The following is a 24,444-nucleotide window of genomic DNA, read 5'->3' as shown; positions in this document are numbered from 1 at the left end:
GAGTTCACATCCTTTCCACTACAGTCCTAGGCCTGAAGCCTTAGAAATCCCTATCTTCCTGCGATTGAGACCAGTGGACCTCAAGGTTCATGTGAATCTCCTGGAGATCTTAAAATGCACATTCTTATTTAGTGAGTCTAACAAGGGCTGAGGCTCCGCGTTCCCAACAAACTCCAGCCAATGTTGATGCTTCAGGTCAGGGGACCACACCTGGAGTAGCAAGGCCTTCACAGGTCTGTCCCGATGGGATCTTGAAACCCAGGGACTGCCCCAAACCCCAGCTTCCCAGCCTGTGGCTCAGGGAAGGAACCCAGAAAGGGCCTCTTTCTCCTTTTGCCTCAGCTTCTCCAGGGGAGCCCGCGCAAGCAGGAGGAGGGTGGCCAAGGAGCCAAACTAACTCTTCATTCACTGTGGATAAAAGAGTGGTCAGCAGCCTTTGCCTCCTTCCCTGAATCCAGACAGCAGGGTCTCCACGTGCAGGGGTGGGTGGGGGTGGGGATCCACTCTGCCTGGAGCTACCAGAGCCCAGCAGAAAGGGTCCTTTTCAAATTCCCTCAAAGCTGTCCTGCAGATCAGCAGGGGCCCCCCAGCTTCCCTCCAGGTGTGCTCTGGCCCTGACTGCAGGGAGGAGGGGGTGAGGGGTCTGGCAACAAAGACAGGTGCCACCTTGGCTGTGAGTGAACATCTCTCGAGCAGGGCTTTGGGATGGTGTAGTCACTTGTGTCTAAGGACCGCACTTGAAAAGGTCACCGCCTTTGGGTTGATTTTGCACGTGGGTGATTTTTAAGTAGCTGTCACGTGGCTAAGCTGCCTCCTCCGTCCACCGAAGGGATTTTCTCTCAACTGAGGGCGGGGAGGCGGGGAAACCCAGTGAAGATGAGAGATGAGAAGTTCATGGCAGCCCTTCCGGCACAGGTTGGGGGTGGGGAGAGGCAGATCAGGGCGACGAGGCTCCTGGAGGAAGAAGGGGCGGGTGAAAGGGGCCAGGTGACTCCTGTTCACCCACTGCTTGTTGGTTTTTAATAAAGAAGTCAAACTTGGTTTGTAGATTTCCCATTAGGGAACAATAAGCTTTTGTAGAGGGAGCCGCTGAGTTAGAACTAATAGCGAATGCAGTGCCAGGACCCAGGGAAATATCACCGCTAATAAGTTTCTGCCTCGTGCTCTGTCACTGACATTCTCAGCGCCGTCTCGCGCAGCCAAGCAGAAGGCTTAAATATATACATATATGGGGCCCTCGCACCTGCACCAGGGGGATGCCCTGGCACGCTGTCGGGACCCTGGATGTCAGTAGAGTCTTCATGCTGCCAGTTCTCTGAGGCGGGGGGCTCTGGTGTGCAGTCCAGAGCCGGGGGACAGGCTGGGGAAGGAGAAGAGCAGCATTCCCTTCTGGGCACCCGCAATCCAGCAGGATGGGATTCTCTAAAGTTCCAAGGCGTGGACGGCCAGCTGTCGTGCCTCCCTCTCTTTCATTGCTGCTCAGCTATAAGTAACACCAGCAAAGGGGGCTTCTACGGGAGTCTTCTCCTCAACAAGCTCCTGGGTCCATGAGGAAGGAGGCCCTGTGAGAACACGTGCCATGAACACTGCAGCCTGGAGACTCCCGTTGGCCGCCACCCCCAGGGCTTCCAGGGGAAGAGGAGAAGGCTCTGAGTCAGGGGGCCAGTGGGGCTTCCTCCAAGAGGCAAACAGGAAGAAATTCATGTTGACTGATCACAAAAAGCAGTGGGTGAGGACCAGAGTCTTAAAGGGTGTAGAAATTGCACCGAGTGTAGAAGAGGGAGACAGAGGAACAGGGAGAGCAGGAGGAGGCCGAGGCTGTGCCGGTTCAGCCCCTCGGCCTGCACCAGCCCCTGGCCACTGTCCCTCGGACCTGGTCTCTGGTGGAGGCTAGGCAGGGCGAGGGACTGCTCAAGAACCAGAGGTGTTGGAGCTGGAAGGGAGGGTGGGCCAGGGTTTGCCCCGGTGGGTGTTGGAGCCATGGTCTCATGTGTGCAGAGGGGCCTGGAATTCGGGCTCTGGGAGCCACCTGACCCCGTCTGCCCACCACTGCACACTTCAGGGCCGGGGTGTTCCTTTCTCCCTTCACTTCTGGTGGGGAGGGTCCTAGAACCTTCCACCGTCATCTTGGGGAGCTGGGAGGGAAGTTTCGAGTGGGCACCCCCAGCATGGAGGATGGCGAGCTGATGGAACAGAGTACGTTTGGAGCAGCACTGGAAGACCAGCGGGAGAGCAGGGAAGCTGGGAGTATAGGCAGCTCCACCTGCTGCCCTCCTTCTCCATCTTCCTGGCCCTTACGTGTCTCCCCAAGGCCTGTCCTCCCTCCCCGAACTGTAGCCCAGCCAGGGGAGCACCCAGCCCCCTCCCCCGTGACACCCCACCTGGCTCTGGTTGTACGCCAAGGCCGAGGCTCCTCCGTGCCAGCCACACCCAGCCTCCCCTTGGGCAGCTGACCAGCCCTGACGGCCTCCCTGGCTCCAACAACCTGTCTGTTTCCCTTCCATCCAGGACGAGAACGACAACCCGCCCACCTTCAGCAGGCCTGCCTACTTCGTCTCGGTGGTGGAGAACGTCATGGCAGGTACGGGCCCCAGCGGGGAGGCCGTTAGGCCAGGAAGCCAGCAGACACACCCATGACAAGCCCAGTTATCCGCCAGCCAGCAACTGTTTACAGAGCACCTACTATGTGCAGGCACTCGGCTGGGTACTGGGTCCCCACTCTCCTTCGGCTGCAGTCTAGCAGGGGAGAGAGGGGTCACTGACCAGTGATGGAATGGGCTTGACTAAGCGAGCGTGTACAGAGTACTGAATCACAGTGCTGTGAGGCCAGGCTGGCCTATGTTCCTATGTGAGAAATAGAAGGGGACACTTGTCTCACAGCCATGTCTCTGGCGGCAGGGCCCAGCTTGCAGACCCAGGACCACCAGCTCCACATTTGTGTTCCCGGGGACCCGCTGTGTCCTTGGGTCAGGCTGACAGCTCACCCTCACATCCAGGGTGGACTATTCCAGTGGGGCAAACCCCCAGATTAGGAATCGTTGCATCTGGAGGGTGACCTTCTGTGGTACCATGGGACTTTCCTGGTGTCTGACGACTTCCTGGGTGGGTGCCAGGCTGTGCCCAGCCCACCCTTCCCTGTGCCAGTCAAGCATCCCCTGGAGAGGGTCAGCGCTGAAGCAACCCCTTGCATTCCCCACCGTCCCCGCGGCCTCTGGTAGGCGAGGCCTTCACCACGGCGCTTAATGCTCTTCTACTTCGTGCTTAGATAAAGGGTGGATCAGGGCCCATGTACCTGTCCCCCTGCTCAGGGTAAGACTGAGAGTCGGAGGCCCCACACTCCCCGGAAGGAGCCAGAATGACCTGACTATCTCACAGCCCCCTGCCTGGCCCCTGATACCCACGGAACTATTGATTCATCCACACAGTAGTAACCCCCGTCTGTGGCTCAGTGAGAGCTGCCGTGGGCCTGCACCCTGCATGCTTTCCCCCGGGGTCCCCACCAACAACCCCATAAGTTGGCTTTCTAGGTAGACCCATTTGACAGAGGAAGAAGCTGAGGCTTAGTTGCCAGAGGTCCCCTGGGATTCCAGCCTGGCCGCCATGACTCTAGAAGTCCACACATTGAATCTCCTCAGTGTGGCCGTTAGGTGGCCGTGGGAGACAGGAGGGAGCTGGAGGCCACAGCCCAGCAAATGTGGCCTCAGGACAGGCTGCTCTCAGGGTCTCCGGCGAAGGCCGCTGGAAAGGCTGGTCCCCTGACCCAGGGTTTCACAGAGATGGACATGAAGGTGAGGGCCTTAACTAGACATTAAAGAGAAAATAAAAACCCTTATAAATTCCCGCTTGTGAACAAGATGAAACAAGACCAAAATCGAATACAATAAACGTGGGATAATTTAATGTAGGCTTCGTTTCTTTTTGACTCAGAGTCAAAGCTGCTCAATCTGAGTGTATTTTCTCTGGCGAGCAGCCAGAGGGAAGTGGGGGAGAGCAGTGGAACACTCTCTGGGGGGAGGGGGTAAGAGTGGCAGGTGTAATCCACCCCAGGCTCCGGGACCCCCTCCCATGGAGCCTTGTCCCCATGCAGCCCAGGGAGCTCTGGTGTTGAGCCCACTCTCATCCCTGGGTGCCCCAGGGGCAGGCTTCCTGCTCCTGGACCCTGGTCAGCAGGAGGTCCCAGGGCCTGCTCCCAGGGCCGGAAGCTGCGAGCCTACGGTGAGCATTACCCCCCTTGTCTCCCGGAAGGAGCCACAGTGCTGTTCCTGAACGCCACGGACCTGGATCGCTCCCGGGAGTACGGTCAGGAGTCCATCATCTACTCCTTGGAGGGCTCCTCCCAGTTTCGGATCAACGCCCGCTCAGGTGAGCCCCCGTGGTCCCCATCCTCCCCACCTCAGGCCGACTCCCCCGCCCCGGAGCCAAGTTCTCCCTCCCTTTCCCAGGAAGCTCTCGTCTGGAGCATGCCGGCTTGGAGCACCTGGGTTCATCCTGACATATGACCTTGAGTGTGATTAGTGATCTTACCCGCCCCCCTAAAAAAATTGGGATATGAATGTATCCACTGAAGGATGCCTTTCAATGGTGAAGAGCCTGTTATGTTTAAAATGTGTTCCGTTTTACAAACAGCTGGCTAACATACCACCCCACGGGGGATCTCTTTCCTCAAGCCTCCATGTCCCCCTCCGTCAGCTGCAGGCGTATTTCTTGAACCCTGGCTCCTCTTCTTAACACAGTGTATGCCTTGGTTTCCCCCCTGCAGAACAAGGATGGTCGTGTTAGGGGTGGAGTGTGGAGCACGTGTGTTGTTAGAGGGAGCACTCCAAGAGTAGTTCCTGGCACCCAGCAGGTGCTGACACAGTGATGTCTTCCTCATCATTCCCTTTGGTCTTTTTCACCAGGGGCTCCTATCCCCGGCCCCCGGCTCAGTCAGTGGAGCTCTTAGCTTTCTTCTCCTTTCTCTCTGTGCCTCCCTCCTGATCTCTCTCCCTAGAAGCTCGGGGGGAAGAGGGAGGAAAAAAGCAAAAAGAGACCCCAGGTCAGAAGCTGGGAAGGAATAGGAGGCCCCTGGACATTCATTCATACATTCATTCGGTGTCAGTGGGGGCCTGCTGTCCACCGGGTGCCGGGTGCTGGGGCACAGGATGGAATTAGATGTGACCTGCCCTCATAGGGTTCCCGGTCTACTTAGTGGGCATGCAAGGCCCCCCACTTCTAAATGCCCATTTCTGTATTAGGTAAGGGCACTGAAGGTACCACGCTGGCCAACCCTGAAATCTCAGTGGCTCAGCACAACAGAAATTCCCAGCAATTCAATGTCATGTTCAGGGGACCGCCCTGCACATGGTGATTCTGGGACCCAGGCACCTTCCATGTTGTGGCTCCAAGGTCACTGCAGGGGAAGAGAGCCTGGAGTGCTGTCTAAGGAGATGTGTAGGCCAGGACTGGAGGTGACATGCATCACTTCTGCCCATATCCTCTTGGCCAGAACCAGGCGATAGCCCCACCTAGACAGAAAGCAGCCTGGGAAAGTCGTTTCTGGCCTGACAGCCCCTTTGCAGCAGGCATTCTAGCCTGAGAAAGAGAGCAGGGGTCTGGTGGACGCTGGCCAGCCCTGCTACAGGTGGCTGGGGGAGGCATTAAGTCTTCTTGTGACCCATGCACCCCACCGTTCAAGTCTGCCTTCAGGCTTTCTTTCATCCCCTTTTCCTAGAAGCGAGGGGAGCAGACGGTTCTGACATGTACAGGGCGAGACCTGTCCAGGGCCGTCCTGAGCCTCTCGCTCCACCCCTGACACAATGGGGGCCTTCCTCCCTGCTCTCGGGAGTATCTGCTGCCGGTGAGCCCGCATTTCCAGGGGGCCCAGAATAATATCATTTATGACCATGAGCAGGTGCTCAGAGCAGCATCCTGCTGGTTTACCGCCTTCGCCACTCGGAGACAGGTACCAGCATCGCCCTTATTTTCCAGATGGCGAAATTGGTACATAGCGCAAGTTGAGTAACTTGACCGAGGACTTGGAGAGCCTGAACTTCTGAGTCCGGAGCCCAGACTTTAAGCGCTACATAATATAAGCCACGTTAGAGCAGCACGCCGCCGCCCACATCCGGTAATGGGCGCGCTGACCTTTCAGCACCCGGCTGCCTCCCCAGCCAGGGACCACATCTCCACCCTGGGGCCTTTAATAATGACATGGACATTTTCTTGCTGCCTTAACACAGCTCCTTCAGCTATGAAGGTGTAAGTGTTTTCCTCTGAGCTCCTCGGTCAAATTAGCCAGGCCCGCTCCACAAAGGTGGCCTTAATTGGATCTAATTTCCCAGACAGGAGGAGCCATCTATCATGCCGACAAGTTCATGTTTAAAACTTTTTAGAGATTAATTTCTTCCTCGCCCTGCCAATTAATCGACACCTCCCCAGCAAGGAACATGGCCTGGTGGGCCGACCTTTGCCAGTCTTTTGTTTCTGGCCTTAGTGACTTCACGGCCCTGTCCCCACCCCCAGCTCCCCGCTCAGCCCTGCGCAGGTCAGGGGACAGGCCAGAGTGGCAGGGAGGGAGATGTGAGGCCATCTGGTGCAGCTCCCTTATTTTATGGTAGAATAAACCGTGCACAGAGAAGTTGAGTAACTTGCCTCAGGAGGCACAGCTCAGGCAAGGGGGATAAAAATAATGGATGGTATCCACTCCCTGCCTTGGGGAATTCTCAGAGTCTGGAGAAGGCAGTAAGCGTTTTCTGTGTGCTGGGAGCTTTACCCATAGCTCTGTTGATTATTAAATTATTTAATCCTCACAAGAGCTCTGGTTGGAAGGCATACTAATCTCCATTTTACAGATGAGAAAATTGAGGCTCGAAGAAATTAACTTTTCCAAGGCCAAACGTATAGAAAGGGCCATAATCGGAATTCGGATCTGGGCCTTACTGTCCTCAAAGCATAGCTCTCTGCCACGGCCCAGGTCAAAGGTACACAGCCTGCCTACCATGTGTGAGGCTGGCAGGGACCGGCTCACACCTGCTCCCGAGAGCCAAGTTCAAGCATCTCCTCCACTCCTTGTTCCAGGCCATCAAGTCACTTACAGTGGCCCTGGTGGGACTGTTAACACCATGGAAATCAGCAAATGCTTGCTTTATTTATTTATTTATTTTTGCTTCCTTTGGGGAGCCAGTTATCAAACACCAGCACACCACTCCACGCTACCAGGGGGACCTCCGTGTTTCAGTTACACCAAAATACAAAGAAAAGCCAAAACAGACCGATAAGTGGTCAGTTTTAAATGTTTGTAGTTAATGGAACAACTCGCTTATACACTAAAAAAAAAAAACACCTCAGGGCAAGAGAATCATGTTATAAGGTCACTGCGGAAATTATGACTATTCTGAATGCGTTATGGGTTGACTTGCCCAGTAATGAGTCACCAGTGTGAACGTGTGTAAAACACATCATCCATTTTGGTGTCGTCTCTGTTTTTCTGTGACTTTCTGAACAAACAGTGCCAGGCACCGTTCTAAGCCTTCTGTGATGTCGACCAGATTAATCCCCCGACAGCCCCTTATTACTTTTCCCTTTTGACCAGATGAGGAAACTGAGGCACGGAGGATTTAAGTAACAAGTCCCAAGTGACAGCGCCAGTAAGATCATGTCAGAAGTCTGAAAAAGAGGTCTTTTGTGACCGAGCTTGAGGCCAGGCTGCTCCCTCCCTATTCCCCAGCTCTTAGCCCTCTCATCCGCCTACATTGTCCCCCACACAAAAATGCTTCCCTGTCGGGGGGTTATATTGCCATCTCGGAGGTTCCGGTTCCCAGGGCATGCGTGCTACCTTCTCTCCCCTCAAGAGCGCCACCCCACACCCCCAGCATGTGCACACACACGGAGACACACTTGCACCCACACTGCCACATCGTGCCCATGTCCCTCACTCTCTCCTTCCTTCCCTGCCCTCTCCCCGGCCCACCCCATCCCTCTGTCCTGCAGGCGAAATCACTACCACCTCCCTGCTTGACCGTGAGACCAAGTCTGAATACATCCTCATTGTGAGAGCCGTGGACGGGGGTGTGGGCCACAACCAGAAAACCGGCATTGCCACTGTGAGTGCCCACCCCTCCCGTGCCCCCTGCTCCCCACCTGCCGCCCAGGCGCTGCTCCCCAGCCCATCTGCAGGTTGCACCTGTGTCCTGATGCACTGGGAGCGGGGTGAGGGTGACAGTTCCCAGCTCACCGTCAGCCAAGGTCAGCCCTAGGGCCACTGCAGCTAGGGGGCAGAAAGGCATTCCCACCTGGGACATGGGGGGGCCCAGGAGGGACAAATGTTCCTCCCCTGTCCCCAAAAGACCAGCTGGGCAAGTCTGGATGAGCTCCAGAGACCCCTCCCTCGGGGCTCCTACAAGGAGCAGGTATTCCTGCCAGAAGGAGTGGATCCGAACAGGAAGCAGGGCCCCTGACCTGGTGCTGAAATGATGCCTAGGTTTCCCTCCCATGAGTAAGTAGGACCCATCAAGGCCCAGAACCCCCATCCAAGGCCTTGCCATCCCACCAAGGTGCCTCAGATATAAGGAGCTAGAGAAAGGATATCTGAGGGTCCTGATTGAGCTCTAGGCTGCAGAAGAGATAGGGGGTCCAGGGGGCAGTGAGAAGCAGGAAGCCACCTACGGAGAGGAAGTAGGAAGACCCACTGACAAGTCCCTCTAGCCACCTCCCCTCTTTGATCCTACTTGACTTCTCTGGCTCTCCCTCAGGAGCCCTCCCTGACCTCTCTGCCTGGCCCTTACCCTACCCACAGCAGCTGTCCCCCATCCTTGCTTTGCCAGAGGGGTGGGGGTTGGTGTCGGCTGGCCAGGGACTTGGCAGAAAAATCCCCAGAACCCCATTTCATCCTGGGAGACCGCTGCTAATAGGATTCTGAGCCCTATAAATAATTTACCTGGGTGGCAAGTGAGCAGGGAAATTGCTTGGCTCTTGGCTGAGACTGATGGAATCTCAAGGGATCCTGCCAGGTCCCCGACCCTGTCTGTCACCTTCTGCCAAGCCTGGATTGGCTGAGAGATGTCCCCGGTTACAGGAAGAACTTCAGGGGTCATGGCATTCATCCCTCTGCTAAACTGTCTCCTCCTGGAGGGAACTGGCTCTCTGCTGCTAGAAAGCCCAGGGCCTGCCCCGAGGCCCCCAAAGTGGGTGGAGCCCATGGAATTCTGGCTGAGATGTCCCATAGGCCCCAGAGTGTGCTCTCTCGTGGTCCCCCCACCTCCGCACTGCTCAGCCAGGCTCCTCCCCCTCTGTCCCTCGTGGCCCTGCAGGTGAACATCACCCTCCTGGACATCAATGACAACCACCCCACCTGGAAGGATGCCCCCTACTACATCAACCTGGTGGAGATGACCCCTCCAGACTCCGATGTGACCACGGTAAGTGGTGGTGGTGGGACAGCAGAACTGCCAGGCTGCCCTGCTCGGGGTGTCTGCCATTCCCGCGTGAGCCCTACGGGCCGGCCCATGTGGGACCGACGGACTTCCTGTTTCCCTCTGAGCCAGCATCACGGAGCAGAATTCTGGAAGCTCTCTTGCGTAGTGGAAGGTAGTCAGAGGCTGGGGAAAAGCCCTCGCCTGGTCCTCAGAGGCAGTGGGCTTCTTCAGGCTTTGTCAAAGGGAGCGCGAGCAGCTCAGGGACAGCGCTGAGGCAGCTAGGGCTGGTTCAGCTAGTAAGCACACTTGCCAAGGCTGTGTCTCCGTCTGTGCCCACAGGAGTGCCCCCACCCTCCCTGGCAAGGTGCCAGCCACCTCCTCAAGCCATACAATGTAGGCTCTGTCCCCCACCTTTCCTTCACCGCTACTGTCCCCAAAGGCAGACCCCAGGGCCACCCCAGTGGGGTGTCTGAAGTTCGCCCAGGAATATTCCAGGTTTGCCCATGCCCCTGTGTACGCTGTGTGCAGGGATAGGACTCAGACTGGGGAGCAGGGGAGATTTGGCCAAAGTCTCAGGAGTCTGGACTGGAGCCAGCGTCCTGGGGAAGATGAGAAAAGCCAGGGTTGAGCACCCCCCTTGATCGGCTCTGGGGTTCACACGTGTGAGGTCGTCTCCCCTCACCCTTGTGCCCCATTTGGTTTCATTTGAGGTGGTTTTTCCCCAGGGTCCAGCCCCAGAGCCACTGAGCCAGCTGTGACAGACGTGAACCTGATAGTCCGTGGGAACCCCACGTACTGAGTGCCGCAGTGTGCCGGGCACTGCCCGAGGCCTCCTCCTGCATTTGCTCTCATCCTCATCACGATCTCACGGGGCAGGTGGACTCAGGGCTCCCGTTGGGCTATGGAGGAAACTGGGTCTTGGAGTTTGAGGGGTCTGCCCAGGGTCCCAGAGCTAGTAAGAGGTTGTGTCAGGACTTGAGCCCGGGTCTGTCTGATGTGGAAACTACCCGGCCCAGCCCTCCATCTCTGCTGGTTCAGGGTGTCCTGACAGGTGGCTGAGGTCCTGAGTACCTGGAGAACGTGGGTGGGATGAGAGAAGGGAGGGAAAATTTCACATCCAGCTCTTCAGGAAGGTTGCCCCACCCTGGTGAGGCCTAGCCTCCCCACCCCGACCCCTCACCAACCACAGCCAGTAGGGACAGAGTCTAGAAGGGGGAGGATGTCAGTGTCAAAGGGAGCTTCCTGTCCTCCTTTCCACGTGTTCAAGATCTGAATGACTTTCACTTGGGGAGTGGGTCCTCTCCCAGAGATTCCAGTAGGGCCTGGAATCTGGTTTTCAAAGGCCCCGGGTGAGGATTCTTTCAAGCAAAGGACCGGGTGTGGAAACCACTACCTTAGGCTGGTTCCTCCGCTCTCTCTAGGGCTCGAGAGCTTGTGGGTACTCTCTGCTGCCATCTCGTGGGCACTTGGGGTTTAGCCAAGACAACTCCCCCTCTGGGACCCCAAAAGAGCCTACCTCGGAACACCTTTCTGGTCAACTCCTACCTTTGCTTTATGTCTCTGTGAAAGTCCTTGCAGAAGGAACTGAGGGGGGTGTCACTTGAGACAGGTGTCTCTGGGAGAAAATGGCTGCATGGGACACCAGCTGTTTTTGAAGAATCCACCTGCCAGACCAAGAGGTTTGCTGGACTGAGACTGCACTTGACCTTGGGCATTTCCCAGGATCTGGTCCCCAGTGGCCCTCTGTGGGTCTCCAGCCTTCCTCACAGCCTTCTGAGCCATTAGCAGGTGTGGACAAGAGGCCGGAGGCCTGCTACCCAGGGCTGTCACTCTCCAGGAACCTCAGCAGAACTTCAGTGGGCCCCTGCTGTGTGCCAGGCCCTGTTTCCGCCAAGCTCAGGAGTACAGGGAGCAGCAAGGCTCCCTTCCATTTTCAGGGAGCTTTCTGTCACTTTTCTGCTTGAACCCACCACTGGTTCCCATCCCACCCTGTGTTAGAGCCACAGTTCTTCCGGAGGGACATGCCCCTCCTTTACCTCCAGGGAGACGGACATGTGAACCCACCACTCAGTAAGGGCATCTCAGGGCCGTTCCTCCCCTGGTGTGGGGCGGCTACAGGGTGGGGACCCCCAAGTGTTTCCATGTCTGAGACCTGAAAACAAAATATCGTGACTCAGAAGTTCAAACAGAAAAGGGCGAACTCAAAATGAGAACTTGTTATATCAAACATCTGCCAAATATATTATGACAATTAGTGTTTGAAAAAATTTCATTGCATTTAAAGACAAGTTGTAGGTTAGATTTTCTAGAATTCTTAAGAATTTTCAGAATTCTCTGGAATTCCCAGCTATGTTGAATGGTGGCCAGGAAACTAGAAATCAAGAAGCCCATCTATTAGTCCAATTTGTCATGGCGAAATAATTTCAAAAGGAATAGTCGTAAAATCTGGTTAAATTTTATGGTTTGTAGGCATTTATATGTGGGTATGCTGTAATACCAACGGGGGCTCTGTGAAGCCTTCTAAGGCCACGCAGTGGCCCTGGGTGAAGTGGGGGCTGTGGCTGAGATGGAGAAAGGGAGTTGGGGAGGGGCAGCTGACCCAGAGGTGACGTCAAGGAGGAGGCCATGTTTGCATAGGGGCTGCCCACCTCCGACACCTGTCCCACCACCTTTCCCACACTCAGTGCCCCCAACCATGCATGCTGGCCTCTCAGCCTCCGGAACCCAGTAAACTCTTCCTCCCCGAGACACTCTGCACAAGCCCTTCCCTCTGCCTGCAGAGCATTCCTCTCCCTCTACCCCCCACCCCTGCTTTTCCCAGGGCTACCTCTTTCTCCTCTACCTGTCCCAGCCTAAAATCCCGCTTCTTCGGAGAGGCCCTCCCTGACCACCCTGCCTCACATAGCCCTGCCCGCTCTCTACACTGTTTCTTCCGGAGCTGATCCCACCTCTGCGTTTATTTCTTTGTTAGGTTGCTAGCTTATTCTGACGCACTGTAGCTTAGTGATTAAGCGGGCAGCCTCTGGTCCCAGAATGTCTAGGGTCTAATCCCAGACACATTCCTTACCAGCTCTGCGACCTTAGGCAAGTCACCTCACCTTTCTGTGCTGTAATTTTCTTACCTAGAGAATGGGGCTAGTAGAAGTCCCCTGATAGAGTTACGGTCCGTATTTAACCAGCCACCCGGTGAGTGATAGGTGAGTGATAGATTCGTGATAGTGGTGGTCACCACGCCTCCCCTGCAGGAATCAGAGCCGTCTTGCTTGCTGTTGAACCCCCGTGCCTAGCGCAGTGCCAGGTGCATTGTAGGAATTCAAGCACTGGCAAATGCTAGTCCTTGAGGGATTGTTCACCTTTCTTCCTCACTTTACCTGGCCCCCCAGCTCTGCCAGGCCAGGTCGGGTCTTCCTTATCAGAGGGAGATCAGGGTGTGCGCCCCACAACTCTCCCAAATGCCAATGACTTGTGAGAGCTGTGTGTAGACAAGCGTGTGCCTGCATCCTGGTGCCCTAGGAGCTGTCCCCGCGCGTGTGTCGGCATGCACGTCCGTGCACCCAGGGCATGCACCTGCCCCGTTGTGAGCTTGCAGCGTGGCCCTTCTCCGTTTGCAAGTGAGATTTTGGCCCACCCCTCCCTCCTGGCTCCTGCAGGCTCCTTCAAGGACCTGGCTGATGGGCATTGATTTAGAGCCTTTCAAAGCCCTCCAGCAAAATAAGAGAGGGGAGAGGGAGAGAGAAAAACGACAGTGTGACACGGGAAATGAAGAGGGAGAGTGCTGAGACTCTGCACAGTTGCCCCGGGAGGGGGAGCCTGCAGGAGGGGCCACAGCCGGCAGCCTGCTCCTGTGCCCCCACCCTGCCAGGGAGTGGGCCGAGAGGTGGAAGCTGGGGACCAGCCCCCACCTAGGGTCCCTTGGAAGCAGCTACCCCAGGCACCCTTGGGCACTAGCACTCAGGGGCAGGAAGAGAAGAGAACCCCCCCCCCCAATCATGTAAAACTGATCTCCGCATGTTCAGCAACAAGCTGCTAGCCAGGAACAGGTCGTTTAACTGCTCTGTACCTCAGTTTCCCCATCCGGAAAAATGGGAATAAGCCCCCCCCCCCCCCAGAGACGCGCTGCAGAAATGCAAGGCTTGCTGGTTGCCTTTGTCCAACAGTGGAATGACTTGCCTGGCTGAAGTGACACCCAACGTGCCTAAGAGCCCCGCCTCCTGTTGTGAATGCAGGGGTCCCCTTTTAGAGACTGGGGAAACTAAGGTGACCTGCCCCATAGCACAGCAAGGGCCCCTCGGGCCTTCCCCGCACCCCTGCTCCCTGGTGCAGCCTGGTGCACCCGCTCCCCTCCCACCTCTCTGAGGCAGGAGGAGGCCCTGTGGGGCTCAGGGCTCAGTGCCAGCTCGGGCCTCTCTCCCTGGCCACTCCAGATCCGGGGGCTAGATGGGGGCCCTCGGCCAGGACAGCCCATCTGTCTGTTCTGGTCTGGTGGCCCCAGAGACACCTCCGGCAGGGGACTAAGCCAGAGGAGGGACAGATTCTGCTGCCAAAGCACAAAATGCCCCACATCAAGTAAGATGAAGGGGCTGATGAGGCCAGGCTGTCATCGCCGAGTATCCTGGAGTTAAGAATGACACTGTCCTGATGCGGCCCTGGGGACTGCGGTCACCACCCCCCTGCCATTGATCTTGTCCACCTCTGGTGCCACAGTGAGCTCTGCAGCACAGGACAAGGGATGAGCTGTAGAGCGGGTACTGCTGCCGTCCTGGGACCCTGGGAGGCCTCCAGGGTGGGAGCTGGGTCAGCCTCAAGGCCCGTGCTGTGTGACCTTGAGCCTGGCCCGTGCCTCCCTGAGTTCTGCCTCCCCTTGGGAGTGGTACATGCTAGAGAGGTTTTCTGCAAAGCGGGAGATTGGCAGTCGTGGGGACGGAGAGAGAAGGGGTTATGGCCGTTGCCCTGGGTTAGGAGGGCACTTATGGGTGGGGAGCCAAGTGGGGGGCCTGGAGAGTTAAAGGACCTCCCCCTTCTCAGGCAGGGAGACTCAGCCCCCTCTCTCCTCCAGCCTTCCCCCCCACCCAGCCCCACAACAGCCCCAACTTGCTGGGACCTACCCTCTAAACCCGGGTGGCTTGTCCACGGCTCCCTTCCCCTGCCCTGTCATTCCTGGTGTCACAGAAGCCTAATTCTTTTCAAATTGCCTCCTGAAGAGTTCAAAGGAAGGAAGAGAAGGTTTGAGAAGGATCCGGTTCCCCAAATCCAGGGTTTCAGAGTCTTCCCAAAGCTCAGCCAAAGGTTCAGCCTCTTCAGCCCTTCCCAGCTTCCCGAAGAATTCCTAATCCCCAAAGAATTCCATGATCAGGGACCTACTGGGCACCCCCTGCTTCTCCCAAAGCCCACGAACGTGTTACCCCACATGTCTGGAAAGCAGTGACACGAACATGTGTGGACGGCGTGGCCTGCTGGCTGCTAGCGTGGGGTGGGCTCCGGAGGGACAGCAGGGCCGCTTCAGGCTAAGAGACCTTGGGAGCCTCGCTGAGCCTCGTGCGTGAAATGCACATCGTTGTAGATCTCCTCACGGGGCTGCCCCCTCCCCGGGGTACTCGTACAGGAGGGCCCGGCCTGAGTGAGCTGCGGAGCGCTTCCCATAGACTGGTGCGTGCCAGGGGCCGCTGCTACACATCAGAAGGCTGGCGCTTAAGTGGGAAAAGGGCCTGGCCTAAGGGTAAGACTGAGGGGGTGAAGAAGCCCAGGAGCTCCAGACTTCCACTGCTGACCCATCCTGTGAACGTCCTGCCTCCCATCCCCCAGCAGCCCACCTACTGGAGCCCGGAGGGAGGGAGGGACTGGAGCGTGAGCTCAGACAACCTGGGCAGGCAGCCCGGGCACGCCGGGCTCAGTGGAGGATGGGCTCCGTCCTGGGCAGGTGGTGGCCGTGGACCCGGACCTGGGGGAGAACGGCACCCTGGTGTACAGCATCCAGCCACCCAACGAGTTCTACAGCCTCAACAGCAGCACGGGCAAGATCCGCACCACGCACGTGATGCTGGATCGGGAGAACCCCGACCCCCGCGAGGCGGAGCTGATGCGCAAGATTATCATCGCCGTCACCGACTGTACGTGCCCCCCGCAGCCCCACACACCTTGGCGGTGGCCCCTGACTCTCAAGGTCCTGGGGGCCTCTCCCGCTGACTTGTCCTCCCTGGGTCCTGAGGCCTGGGTACAGGAGGGCTGTGTCATGATCACTAAGGATGCGGTAACACCCACCTGCCAGTGGCGGGGCCCCCAGGGTACCCTCAGGGGGTGGGGGTGGCTGGGGGTGCAAGGCCCGGGCTGCTCCCTGGAGGGAACCCTGGGATGAAACGTCACTGAGCCTGCCTCCCTCTCCCCACTCCCCTTTCTCCCTGTCTCTTTTGCACCCCTCTCTCCCTCTCCCCGGCGCCCCCAGGTGGCAGTCCCCCTCTGAGAGCCACGAGCAGTGCCACGGTGTTTGTGAACCTCTTGGACCTCAACGACAACGACCCCACTTTCCAGAACCTGCCTTTCGTGGCTGAGGTGCTGGAAGGCACTCCAGCCGGGGTCTCTGTCTACCAGGTGAGTTTCCCCTTCCTGGCCTGAGCTCCTGATCTGTCTCCCTCACCTCATCTCACCCAGCCAACAAGAGGGCAGAGGAGGCCCTGGGCACCTAGCAGGGGATGCCAGCCGAGATCACCAGACAGGACACAGTCTGTGCCAGGCTTGGAGAGCCAGTGCTCTGAGAGATGTGATGGAAGGCTTCCTGGAGGAGGAGGGGCTTGAGCTGGGTCTTAAAGGACAGGTGAATTTGGATGGTGGAGGGAAAGTGCCAAGGGAGATGACAGGATTCTGGGAAGCCAAGTCAAGCAGGTACTGATTATGAAAGTCTGGCCCAAGAGCCTCAACACCCCAAGCCTGTAGCTGGTTCTAGAACACAGAGAAGGTTGATGGGTGTCACCCAGGTGCCCTGCCTCTGTAGGCAGGTCACTCTCCCTTCAGCCCCAAGGCAGCTCCACACAGCTGGGGGGGGTACTCACCCCACTTGGCAGGAGACTTAAAGAGACTTGGGGCCAAGAAGAGGTAGGGCCTGATCTTGAACCCGGCCCCTCTGCCTCCTGCTCCATCACCCTCTGTCAAGGAGGCCCTGAAGGGGCTCATTCCGGAAGGATGGTGCCCTTTAGAGATGCCGGAAGGCCCTCGTGATTAAGAGCATGGGCTTTGGAGCGCACCCAACATGAGCGCTGATCCCAGCTCCTCTACTCGTGTGCTGTGTGACCTAGAGCAAACAACCTCACGGGGCCTCGGTTTTCTCACCTGCGAAATAGGGCTCCTACTCGTACCTGCCTGGCTGTGCCGTGGGGATTCAGCCAGACACGCATGTCCAGCAAGGTGGTACTTGGACTGCGGGAGATCCAGGGTGGCTGACGTGCTCGTTGTCAGGTGTCTGTCGTGGGGGTTTATACCTGAGGCACAGCGGGATCCAGTGGCAAAGGTTTAGCCTGATCCCACTCGAAGAAGACAGGGTTGTCGGGATGCCACAGTGGGTAACTTTGGCGATGCCCTGCAGGCCTGCTGTGCCTCAGTTTCTTCATCTGTGAGAGGAGATTAGCAGCGGTCTTTGAAGGTCCCAGGGAGCCATCTCTCCAGCAGGACATTCTCCCAAACGCCCAGCAGGGGGAGCTGCAAGCCAGGGAACTGCAGCCAGTCCCTGAGGAGCAGTCCCCAAATGGGGGGGGGGGGTAAGAGAAGCAATGGGCTCCCCCCTCCCAGCCCGTTCTCCAGGGGCTCAGAGACAGTGCAGATAGCGCAGCTTCTGAGTTCACAGAGGAACTGGCTCAGGCGTGGAAAGACGGTTGAAGGAGCTGGAGCATTTAGCTTGGGAACCGTCCTCAGATACAGGAAGAGGGTTCTGACAGGAGCCATGCATTCCCCAACCCCCCCCCCCCCCACAACCTGGACGGATAGTGATTTCCGTTGGATGGGTGTTAGAACTTTCTCCAGGAATTAGCACTGTATGCAGGTAAATTAGAAGTAGTGAGCCCCCCATCCTGGAAAGCATTCAAGCTGAGTGGACACCCTCTTGTCCAGCTTGTTGGATGTGAGTTAGAGTAGATGACCTTGACGTCTTTCACTCTTTAGATCTTGGCCTAATCCAAAGCTTCTATTTTAACTGTTCCTCACATTTGCTCAAAGGGTTTGAATCTTCTGTGAAACTTTCAATGTATCAGGGTCTTGAGTCAGGAGAGCTCTCCTCAGGACTGGAGGAGCAGATGGGAACAGTGTAGGGATCTGGAAGGTGCTTGCCTACACATGGCCTCGAACGACGCTTTCAAAATAATAAATCATCAAGTGACTTAAACACTGCGCCTTTCCATCATCTTATTGTCTGACCAGCAGCCAGGAAGCCTGCTAGAACCCGATGCAGTTCGGAGCCCTGAGCCAGCCAGGGTCCAACTGGGGGGGCTTGCCAAGGAGGAGAACAGGGTGTTGAAGGGGAAGGCTATGGGGAGCGAGGCTCTCGTTCTAGGAAGTGCCTTCCCCACCCCGCCCCCTGGTCCCACCTGACGTATCTGGATGCCTTCAGCTCTGACGTGCTGCGCTCTTAGCATCTGGAGAGGGGCACTGGGCACAGTAGTGGCCTGGCCCAAGGCGCTGAGGGAAGCGGGCGTGTCTGGCTAGAGCTGAGCGTGGGTCAGTGGGAAGGAGGGGGGGTCCTGCTCAGGCGCAAAGTCCTCCTGCCCCCACCCCTCACGTGGCCCCTGCTTTCCGTCAGGTGGTGGCCGTCGACCTGGACGAGGGCCTGAACGGGCTGGTGTCCTACCGCATGCAGGTGGGCATGCCCCGCATGGACTTCCTCATCAACAGCACCAGTGGCGCGGTGGTCACCAGCGCGGAGCTGGACCGCGAGCGCATCGCCGAGTACCAGCTGCGCGTCGTGGCCAGCGATGCGGGCACACCCACCAAGAGCGCCACCAGCACGCTCACCATCCGAGGTGAGGGGCGGGGGTGCCTCCTACCACGCGGTGAGCGCTTGGGCCCTGGAGCAGTGCCGGGCCGGCTGGGGAGCCCACGACCGCTGCTGCTGTCCCTGTCTATGGGGACACAGGGTGCCTTGCTAACGAGGACACCTCCTCAACCATGCCATTCAGCACAGTGTTTGCTTCCACCAAGTCCAAAATGCCAGCAGAGCCTTCTCCCCACCGAGCCACTGCCTTCAGTACCCCCCGGGGCCTGGACCCACTGCCAAGGTTCCCGATCCCTCCCAGCGTCTTTGAACCTGGCGAAGAGCAGAGAGGACTTGCGCAGGGGTGGGTGGGGCCCTCGGGGTTAGCTGCAGGCAGGGGAGGGGCAGGGCCAAGGCCACTTAGGATTGCTCCTCTGTTCTGGTCGTATCTTTAATCCTTGGGACAAAGCAGGGACATTGGCTCAAGTTGCTGCCAAAGGGGCAGCACTAACCACAGGGAAATTAAGTACAGAGCGTGGCGGGCAAGATGGGGCCTGTTCTCTGGCTGCTGCCGGCCTCCGCGGGCTCGGGGCCGGTGGGGGTTAGCTCCGTACAACCGTGTGCCCTCCTTAGTCACAGGCTATGCCCAGGCGTTCTCTCATCTGTTGGTCCCACGCTTGCCTTGTGGGTTCCCGGTGCCAGTGTGGGGACCCGCTTGTGTGCCAGTGACTGCAAGGGAGGTGCTCAGTCCTCTCAGAGAAGCTTTTTCTCCACGCCTCCGCAGAAACCAGGTCCTTAAACAAGCCCATCATTTCCCCTGGTGTTATCACAACGAGGAGCCAAAGTGGGGACGTAAGGTCATTTCACTGTGAAGATTGTCCCAAGCCCCATCAGCTGAGAAAACAAATCTTTAAGGGAAATTAAACTTTTCTTGCAGGGGGGTGGGAGTAACCCTCAAAGCCAGCTGTTTTCCTGGGACCTCATGACAGACTAGGGGTGGGCCTCCCCGAGACCCCAACCCTGCCACCCACTTGCTATGTGACTTGGACAAGTGACTCAACTGCTCTGAGCTCCTGTCCCCTCCCCGATCTGCTGTGTCTAAGAATGCCTGCCTCCTGAGGGTGTTAGGAGGGGCACACGGGGTGCTGCCTGGGAAGCACTTAGCACAGGCTCGACGCGGGGGAAGAGCTGAGATGTCACGGTCCTCGCCGTCGTCCTCACCGCTCTTGTTGTGAGGCACGTACTGGAGAGAGGCCCTGGGGTTTTCTCTCCTGGCTTGGATGCCTGCAGCAGCGCCGAACCGCCCGGGGAACAGGGCCGTAGGAGGCTGAGGAGCTCTGGTCACCTCTGCCCTGACCGTGGCAGGCGTGGGGCCCTCAGCTCACCACCGAGACGTGTCACTCACCGCCTCTGGCGCCGGGCTCCCTGGAGCAGAAGCCAGGCCTAGCCCCGTGCGCTGACTCTGCCCACAGTGCTGGACGTGAACGACGAGACGCCCACCTTCTTCCCGGCCACATACAACGTGTCCGTGTCCGAGGACGTGCCGCGCGAGTTCCGGGTGGTCTGGCTGAACTGCACGGACAGTGATGCGGGCCTCAATGCCGAGCTCAGCTACTTCATCACAGGTGCCCTGCCGCCACCCTCCTCTGGCCTGGCTCCCTGGGGGCCGCCCAAACCTATTCAGAAATTGGGGGAACTTACCGAGGTTCAGTCTGGAGGGAGGTAGAGCCCATGACTCCTGGGGAGGAGCCCTGCCCCCCTCCACCCTCATGTCAAGGTGATAAAGCCGTGACTGGAAGACTGTGGTCTTGTCCTTCCCCAGGGACCCTTCACTCATGAGAATTCCTGTCTGTTTAGAGACTGATGGTTTCAGTATTTCTAAATAAAATGGGTTTAGCTCACAAATACCCAGTAGAGAGCTGTGGAGAAGTCCTATGAGGCCATGTCCTGGCTCAACAGGAGAATGGGGGGTCATGATCAATTAGTGATATCTGCCGTGACGGTAGGCTTGGGAGGTGGTGGTAAACATGCCGTGTATTAGTCATGCCTGGATTAGAATGGTTGCCCAGCATGCTTTAGTCCCAGACACACCTGAGATGCTGGGATGCTGGGGGGCAATTCTTTCACATTCCTTAGCTGTCCCTCGGCCACATTACTGGCTCGGTCTTCTCTCTGTCCATGGCCTGCCTGCAGCCTCGTTACCCACCAGCTTGTATGCACATAGGTGTCTGCACATGCATTCAGTGCACGCACCAGTCTCCCTGACGCCTCTGCCCCTGGAGCAAGGAATCCCAGCTTCACAGCCCATCCCTGCTTGCAGTAGCCCTCAGCCTCTCCTTTCCAGATCTTTCCCTCCCTCTCCTCCCTAAAGAGCCCCAGCACCCTCAGGCCGCCTCTTCACAGTCTAGTCCTCAACACTTCTCCAAGAAAAGACCCCCCCCACGTGGACCAGTCACGGGTCAGCACCCAGCACCACTGGTGCCTCAGTTTCTCCCCCACCCCCTAGGATCCAGATTTTGTCCATGTGAATGGTGCTTCAGACTATCCACAAAGGGGTCAGGGCTTTTCCCCAGGGGCAAACCCCGTAAGGAAAAGAGAGCACCTGGCAGCTCCCAGGATGATTTCCCAGCACCCCAAAGTGGCCAGTTCCTGCTGACCTGCTGAGAGCCCTCCCAGCTGGGACTCTTAGATTTTAATTTGCTCATTCTTCAAGGAGCCGAGCAGGGTCCTGGACCAAGCTGGCCCAAGGCCGGTGCCTCAGCGCCCTCTGCTGCCCAGAATGCCACATAGCCTGCCAGCTGGCTGAGGAGGGGTCTTCACAGTTCAGATGGAGTCCTTTCCTGTCCACCTTGGAGAGGAGACCCTCCCACATCCCACCCTGGCCACCTGCCCCTACTCTTCACTCCATGGAGCCTCCAGGAGTCCCCACTCAGAGAGTCCAAGATTAGGGACCTGGAAAAATCTTAGCTGACCCAAAGTCCCCGGCCACCTATAAAAGCCTCAACCCAGGTTAACTGCTCAGACACTCCTACCTGATGGGCAGGCGGCAGAGTGAAGGGTGCAGGCTCAGGAATCAGAATGCCAGGTTGGAGTCTTACACCCAAACTAGGTGACTGTAACCCAGGGCAACACACATAGCCTCACTAAAGGACTGATTTCCCTCTCTGCGAAGTGGTCTTATGATAGTACAAATGAGATGGAAGAATCCACATGAAGTGCCTGGTATGCAGAAGGTGCTTAATGAATGTTCACCCCTTATGATTTCAGGCGTTTGGCACCCCCACCTGAGCCCACACAAGCCACACCCTCATCAGAGCCCCACCCCCAACCCCTGAACCCTGTCCTCAGGCAGGGCTAAACGGGCAGCATGGCCTTCTCTTCCCCGACTACCCCTGGAATGTCCTGGCCCAGGAGCAGAGCTGGGGTGCCACCGCCCTTTCCCTGGTTCCTCACAGAGGCTTCATTGTCTTTGGCCCACAGGTGGAAACGTGGATGGGAAGTTCAGCGTTGGCTACCGTGACGCCGTTGTGAGAACAGTAGTAAGCCTGGACCGGGAGACCACAGCCGCATACACACTTGTCCTGGAGGCCATCGGTATGCCCCAACCCTACCTGCACACCACCAGCATGGCTCTGGGCAGTCTAGTGGGGTGCCCTTCGAGGGCCAGCCGGGCCTGACCCCAGGAGCCAGGCCTTGAGCAGAGGCTGTGTCTTGACGTCAGTGGAGAAAGGGCAGCCGGACATCCAGCGTATCACTGAGCCCTGGCGGGCCGGGGGCTTAGCCTGCAGTGCTACATGCAAGCCGCTCAGATGGTGGGGTGTAGACAGATCACTGCAACACCAGGCCAAGTGAGGCAGAAAGGGGGAGGGGAAAGCCCAGAATATCAGGCACAAAGGGATGTAGAAACATGTTAGGGGAAGGGTGTGATCAAGAAAGCCTTCTTAGAGGAAGAGGCAGCTGGGAATGTCTTTGGATCAGTTAGGAGTCTCGGTTGTAAGTTTTTTTTATTGTTTTTTTTGTTTGTTTGTTTAAGATTTAATTTATTTGACAGAGACAGCCAGCGAGAGGGAACACCAGCAGGGGGAACGGGAGAGGAAGAAGCAGGCTCCCAGAGGAGCAGGGAGCCCGATGCGGGGCTCAATCCCAGGACCCTGGGATCATGACCTGAGCCGAAGGCAGACGCTTAACAACTGAGCCCCCCAGGCGCCCCTCAGTTGCAAGTTTTAAAACAAGCTACCTTAAGCAATATGGGCTCACAAAACCAGTCAATAGGGCGATGGAGCTTCAGGTAGGACTGGATTTGGGGCCCGGGTGGTACCATGAGGCCTCAGTCTCTCCGCAGTGGCCAGCTCTGCCTCCGTGTGTTGCCCTCATTCTCTGGCTGACGGAGTGGCCAGTGGTTGCTGCAGCCCTGGCCTTAATCCTTTTGGGTTCAAGAGCAGCAGCAGGGAGAGAGCATTGTCTCTTTGCTGGTCTTCCCAGCTGAAGCCCCCAAGGAGCTCTAAGGAGTTCATCTGCCCCAGAGCCTGTCCCTGAAGCCCTCATCTAGGCCAAGGGAGGAGAGATGTGCTAGTTAGACCTTAATCACATGCCTGTCTCTGGTGCCGGGGGATGGGCAGACCTGCCCCGAAGCCCAGGCCTCAGAGTGAGGAAGGTAGGGTTCTCAGAGGGTTCTCCAGGACTGGACAGATACCTGCCTGTCACCACCTTGAAGGCCAGGTCAGGTTTCAGTAAGTCAAGAAGCGGGGAGGGCCTTTCAGGCAGAGGAGCCAGCCCAGGCAGAGAGCTGGCTGTGGGAAAGAGCTGTGCGTGCGTGCATGCGTGCATGTGTGTGCGTGTGTGTGAGCAGCCGGCTCATGGCGTGACGTACACTGGGTCGGAGGAGGCTGCAGTCAGGTAGGGCCCGCTCCTAGAGGCCTGAACATTGGGCCAGCAACTTGGGCTCTGGTCTCTAGGCAGTAGGGAGCCCATGAAGGCTCTGGATGGGAAGAAGGGTGTGAGGAGGCCTGTGCCCTCCCCCCCAAGGAGCACCCAGTCCAACATCTGCAGTAAAGCTGCAGGGGAGAGGGAGTGAGCTCTCTGTGCCTCCCTCTTTCCAGCCAGCAGCCCCTCCCAGCCCACCCATGCCCAGACCCCTCATTCCCGCTGCATCAAGCATCTGGCAGGAGGAGAGGACTCAGGCTCAGGCCTGGGATGGGGCCTGCCAGCGCATACTGTCCTCAGCCGGGCCAAGGAAGCAGGACCTCCAGGGCAGTGGGAGGCTGGGCTTGGAGAGGAGCTTAGGACGGCAAGATCACCTACCGCGGGAGAGGCAACTGTGCCCCAGCATGTGGTCAGCTGGCCTGGGAAGAAGGACGGAGTCACCCCTCTTCCGCAGCCAACGCCAGCTACCTGTACTCTTCCCTGGGCTGACCACCCTCACCCGGACAGGTAGCACAGGGCACACGCTCCTTCCTCCAGGGACGGCAACCTGACAGCCGCCCCTGGGGCTGAGCCACATCCCCAGCCCTGGGAGGGTCCTGCAGGGAACCGAAGGCGCAGAACCCCTGGACGCCTTAGGCTTAGAAATCGAGCAGGACTTATGTCCCTGAGTGCCCAGGGCCCAGAGGCCCACTCTGTCCTGTAGGCATGTTTGACCTGTATCTTGTTTCATACAGAATGACAGTTAGCTGGGAACATTGAAAAACCAGGAGATTTTATGTAGAAGCTCAGATGTTCAGGGGCACCTGGGTGGCTCAACCATTAAGCGTCTGCCTTCGGCTCAGGGCGTGATCCTGGCGTTATGGGATCGAGCCCCGCATCAGGCTCCTCTGCTGGGAGCCTGCTTCTTCCTCTCCCACTCCACCTGCTTGTGTTCCCTCTCTCACTGGCTGTCTCTATCTCTGTCAAATAAATAAATAAAATCTTAAAAAAAAAAAAAAAGAAGAAGAAGAAGCTCAGATGTTCAGTTTCTCTGGAGAGATCAGAAGACCTCGTGTCACTGGGTCACTGGGTCTACCCTCTGCCTGTCCACTGTGGGCTGGAGAGAGCCGAGCTGCCTGTCGGGGTCGGCCCTCCCACGTGTGCACCCGCGGGTCTCACCCGCCTGGCCCTGAGAGCCGT

General features: G+C 57.6%; 1 protein-coding gene across 8 annotated transcripts in view; it reads left to right on the top strand.

Moving 5' to 3' along the window:
• The window catches only part of CDH23 (cadherin related 23), a 404,613-nt gene that overhangs the window by 281,511 nt on the left and 98,658 nt on the right, over positions 1-24,444 (top strand). For all 8 annotated transcript variants that reach the window (XM_087863049.1, XM_087863048.1, XM_087863050.1 and 5 more), the window contains 9 exons: positions 2,509-2,581; positions 4,246-4,362; positions 7,969-8,081; positions 9,288-9,395; positions 15,310-15,499; positions 15,832-15,977; positions 18,172-18,391; positions 19,815-19,967; positions 21,823-21,936. In XM_087863049.1, the coding sequence (XP_087719175.1) occupies positions 2,509-2,581; positions 4,246-4,362; positions 7,969-8,081; positions 9,288-9,395; positions 15,310-15,499; positions 15,832-15,977; positions 18,172-18,391; positions 19,815-19,967; positions 21,823-21,936 (1,234 nt within the window). The remainder of the gene's footprint in view (positions 1-2,508; positions 2,582-4,245; positions 4,363-7,968; positions 8,082-9,287; positions 9,396-15,309; positions 15,500-15,831; positions 15,978-18,171; positions 18,392-19,814; positions 19,968-21,822; positions 21,937-24,444) is intronic.

Source organism: Ursus americanus, chromosome 6 (genome assembly GCF_024610735.1).
Source record: "Ursus americanus isolate L20-20 chromosome 6, mUrsAme1.1.p, whole genome shotgun sequence".
In the NCBI taxonomy this organism is placed as follows: domain Eukaryota; kingdom Metazoa; phylum Chordata; class Mammalia; order Carnivora; family Ursidae; genus Ursus; species Ursus americanus.
This window is presented reverse-complemented; position numbering and strand designations above follow the sequence as displayed.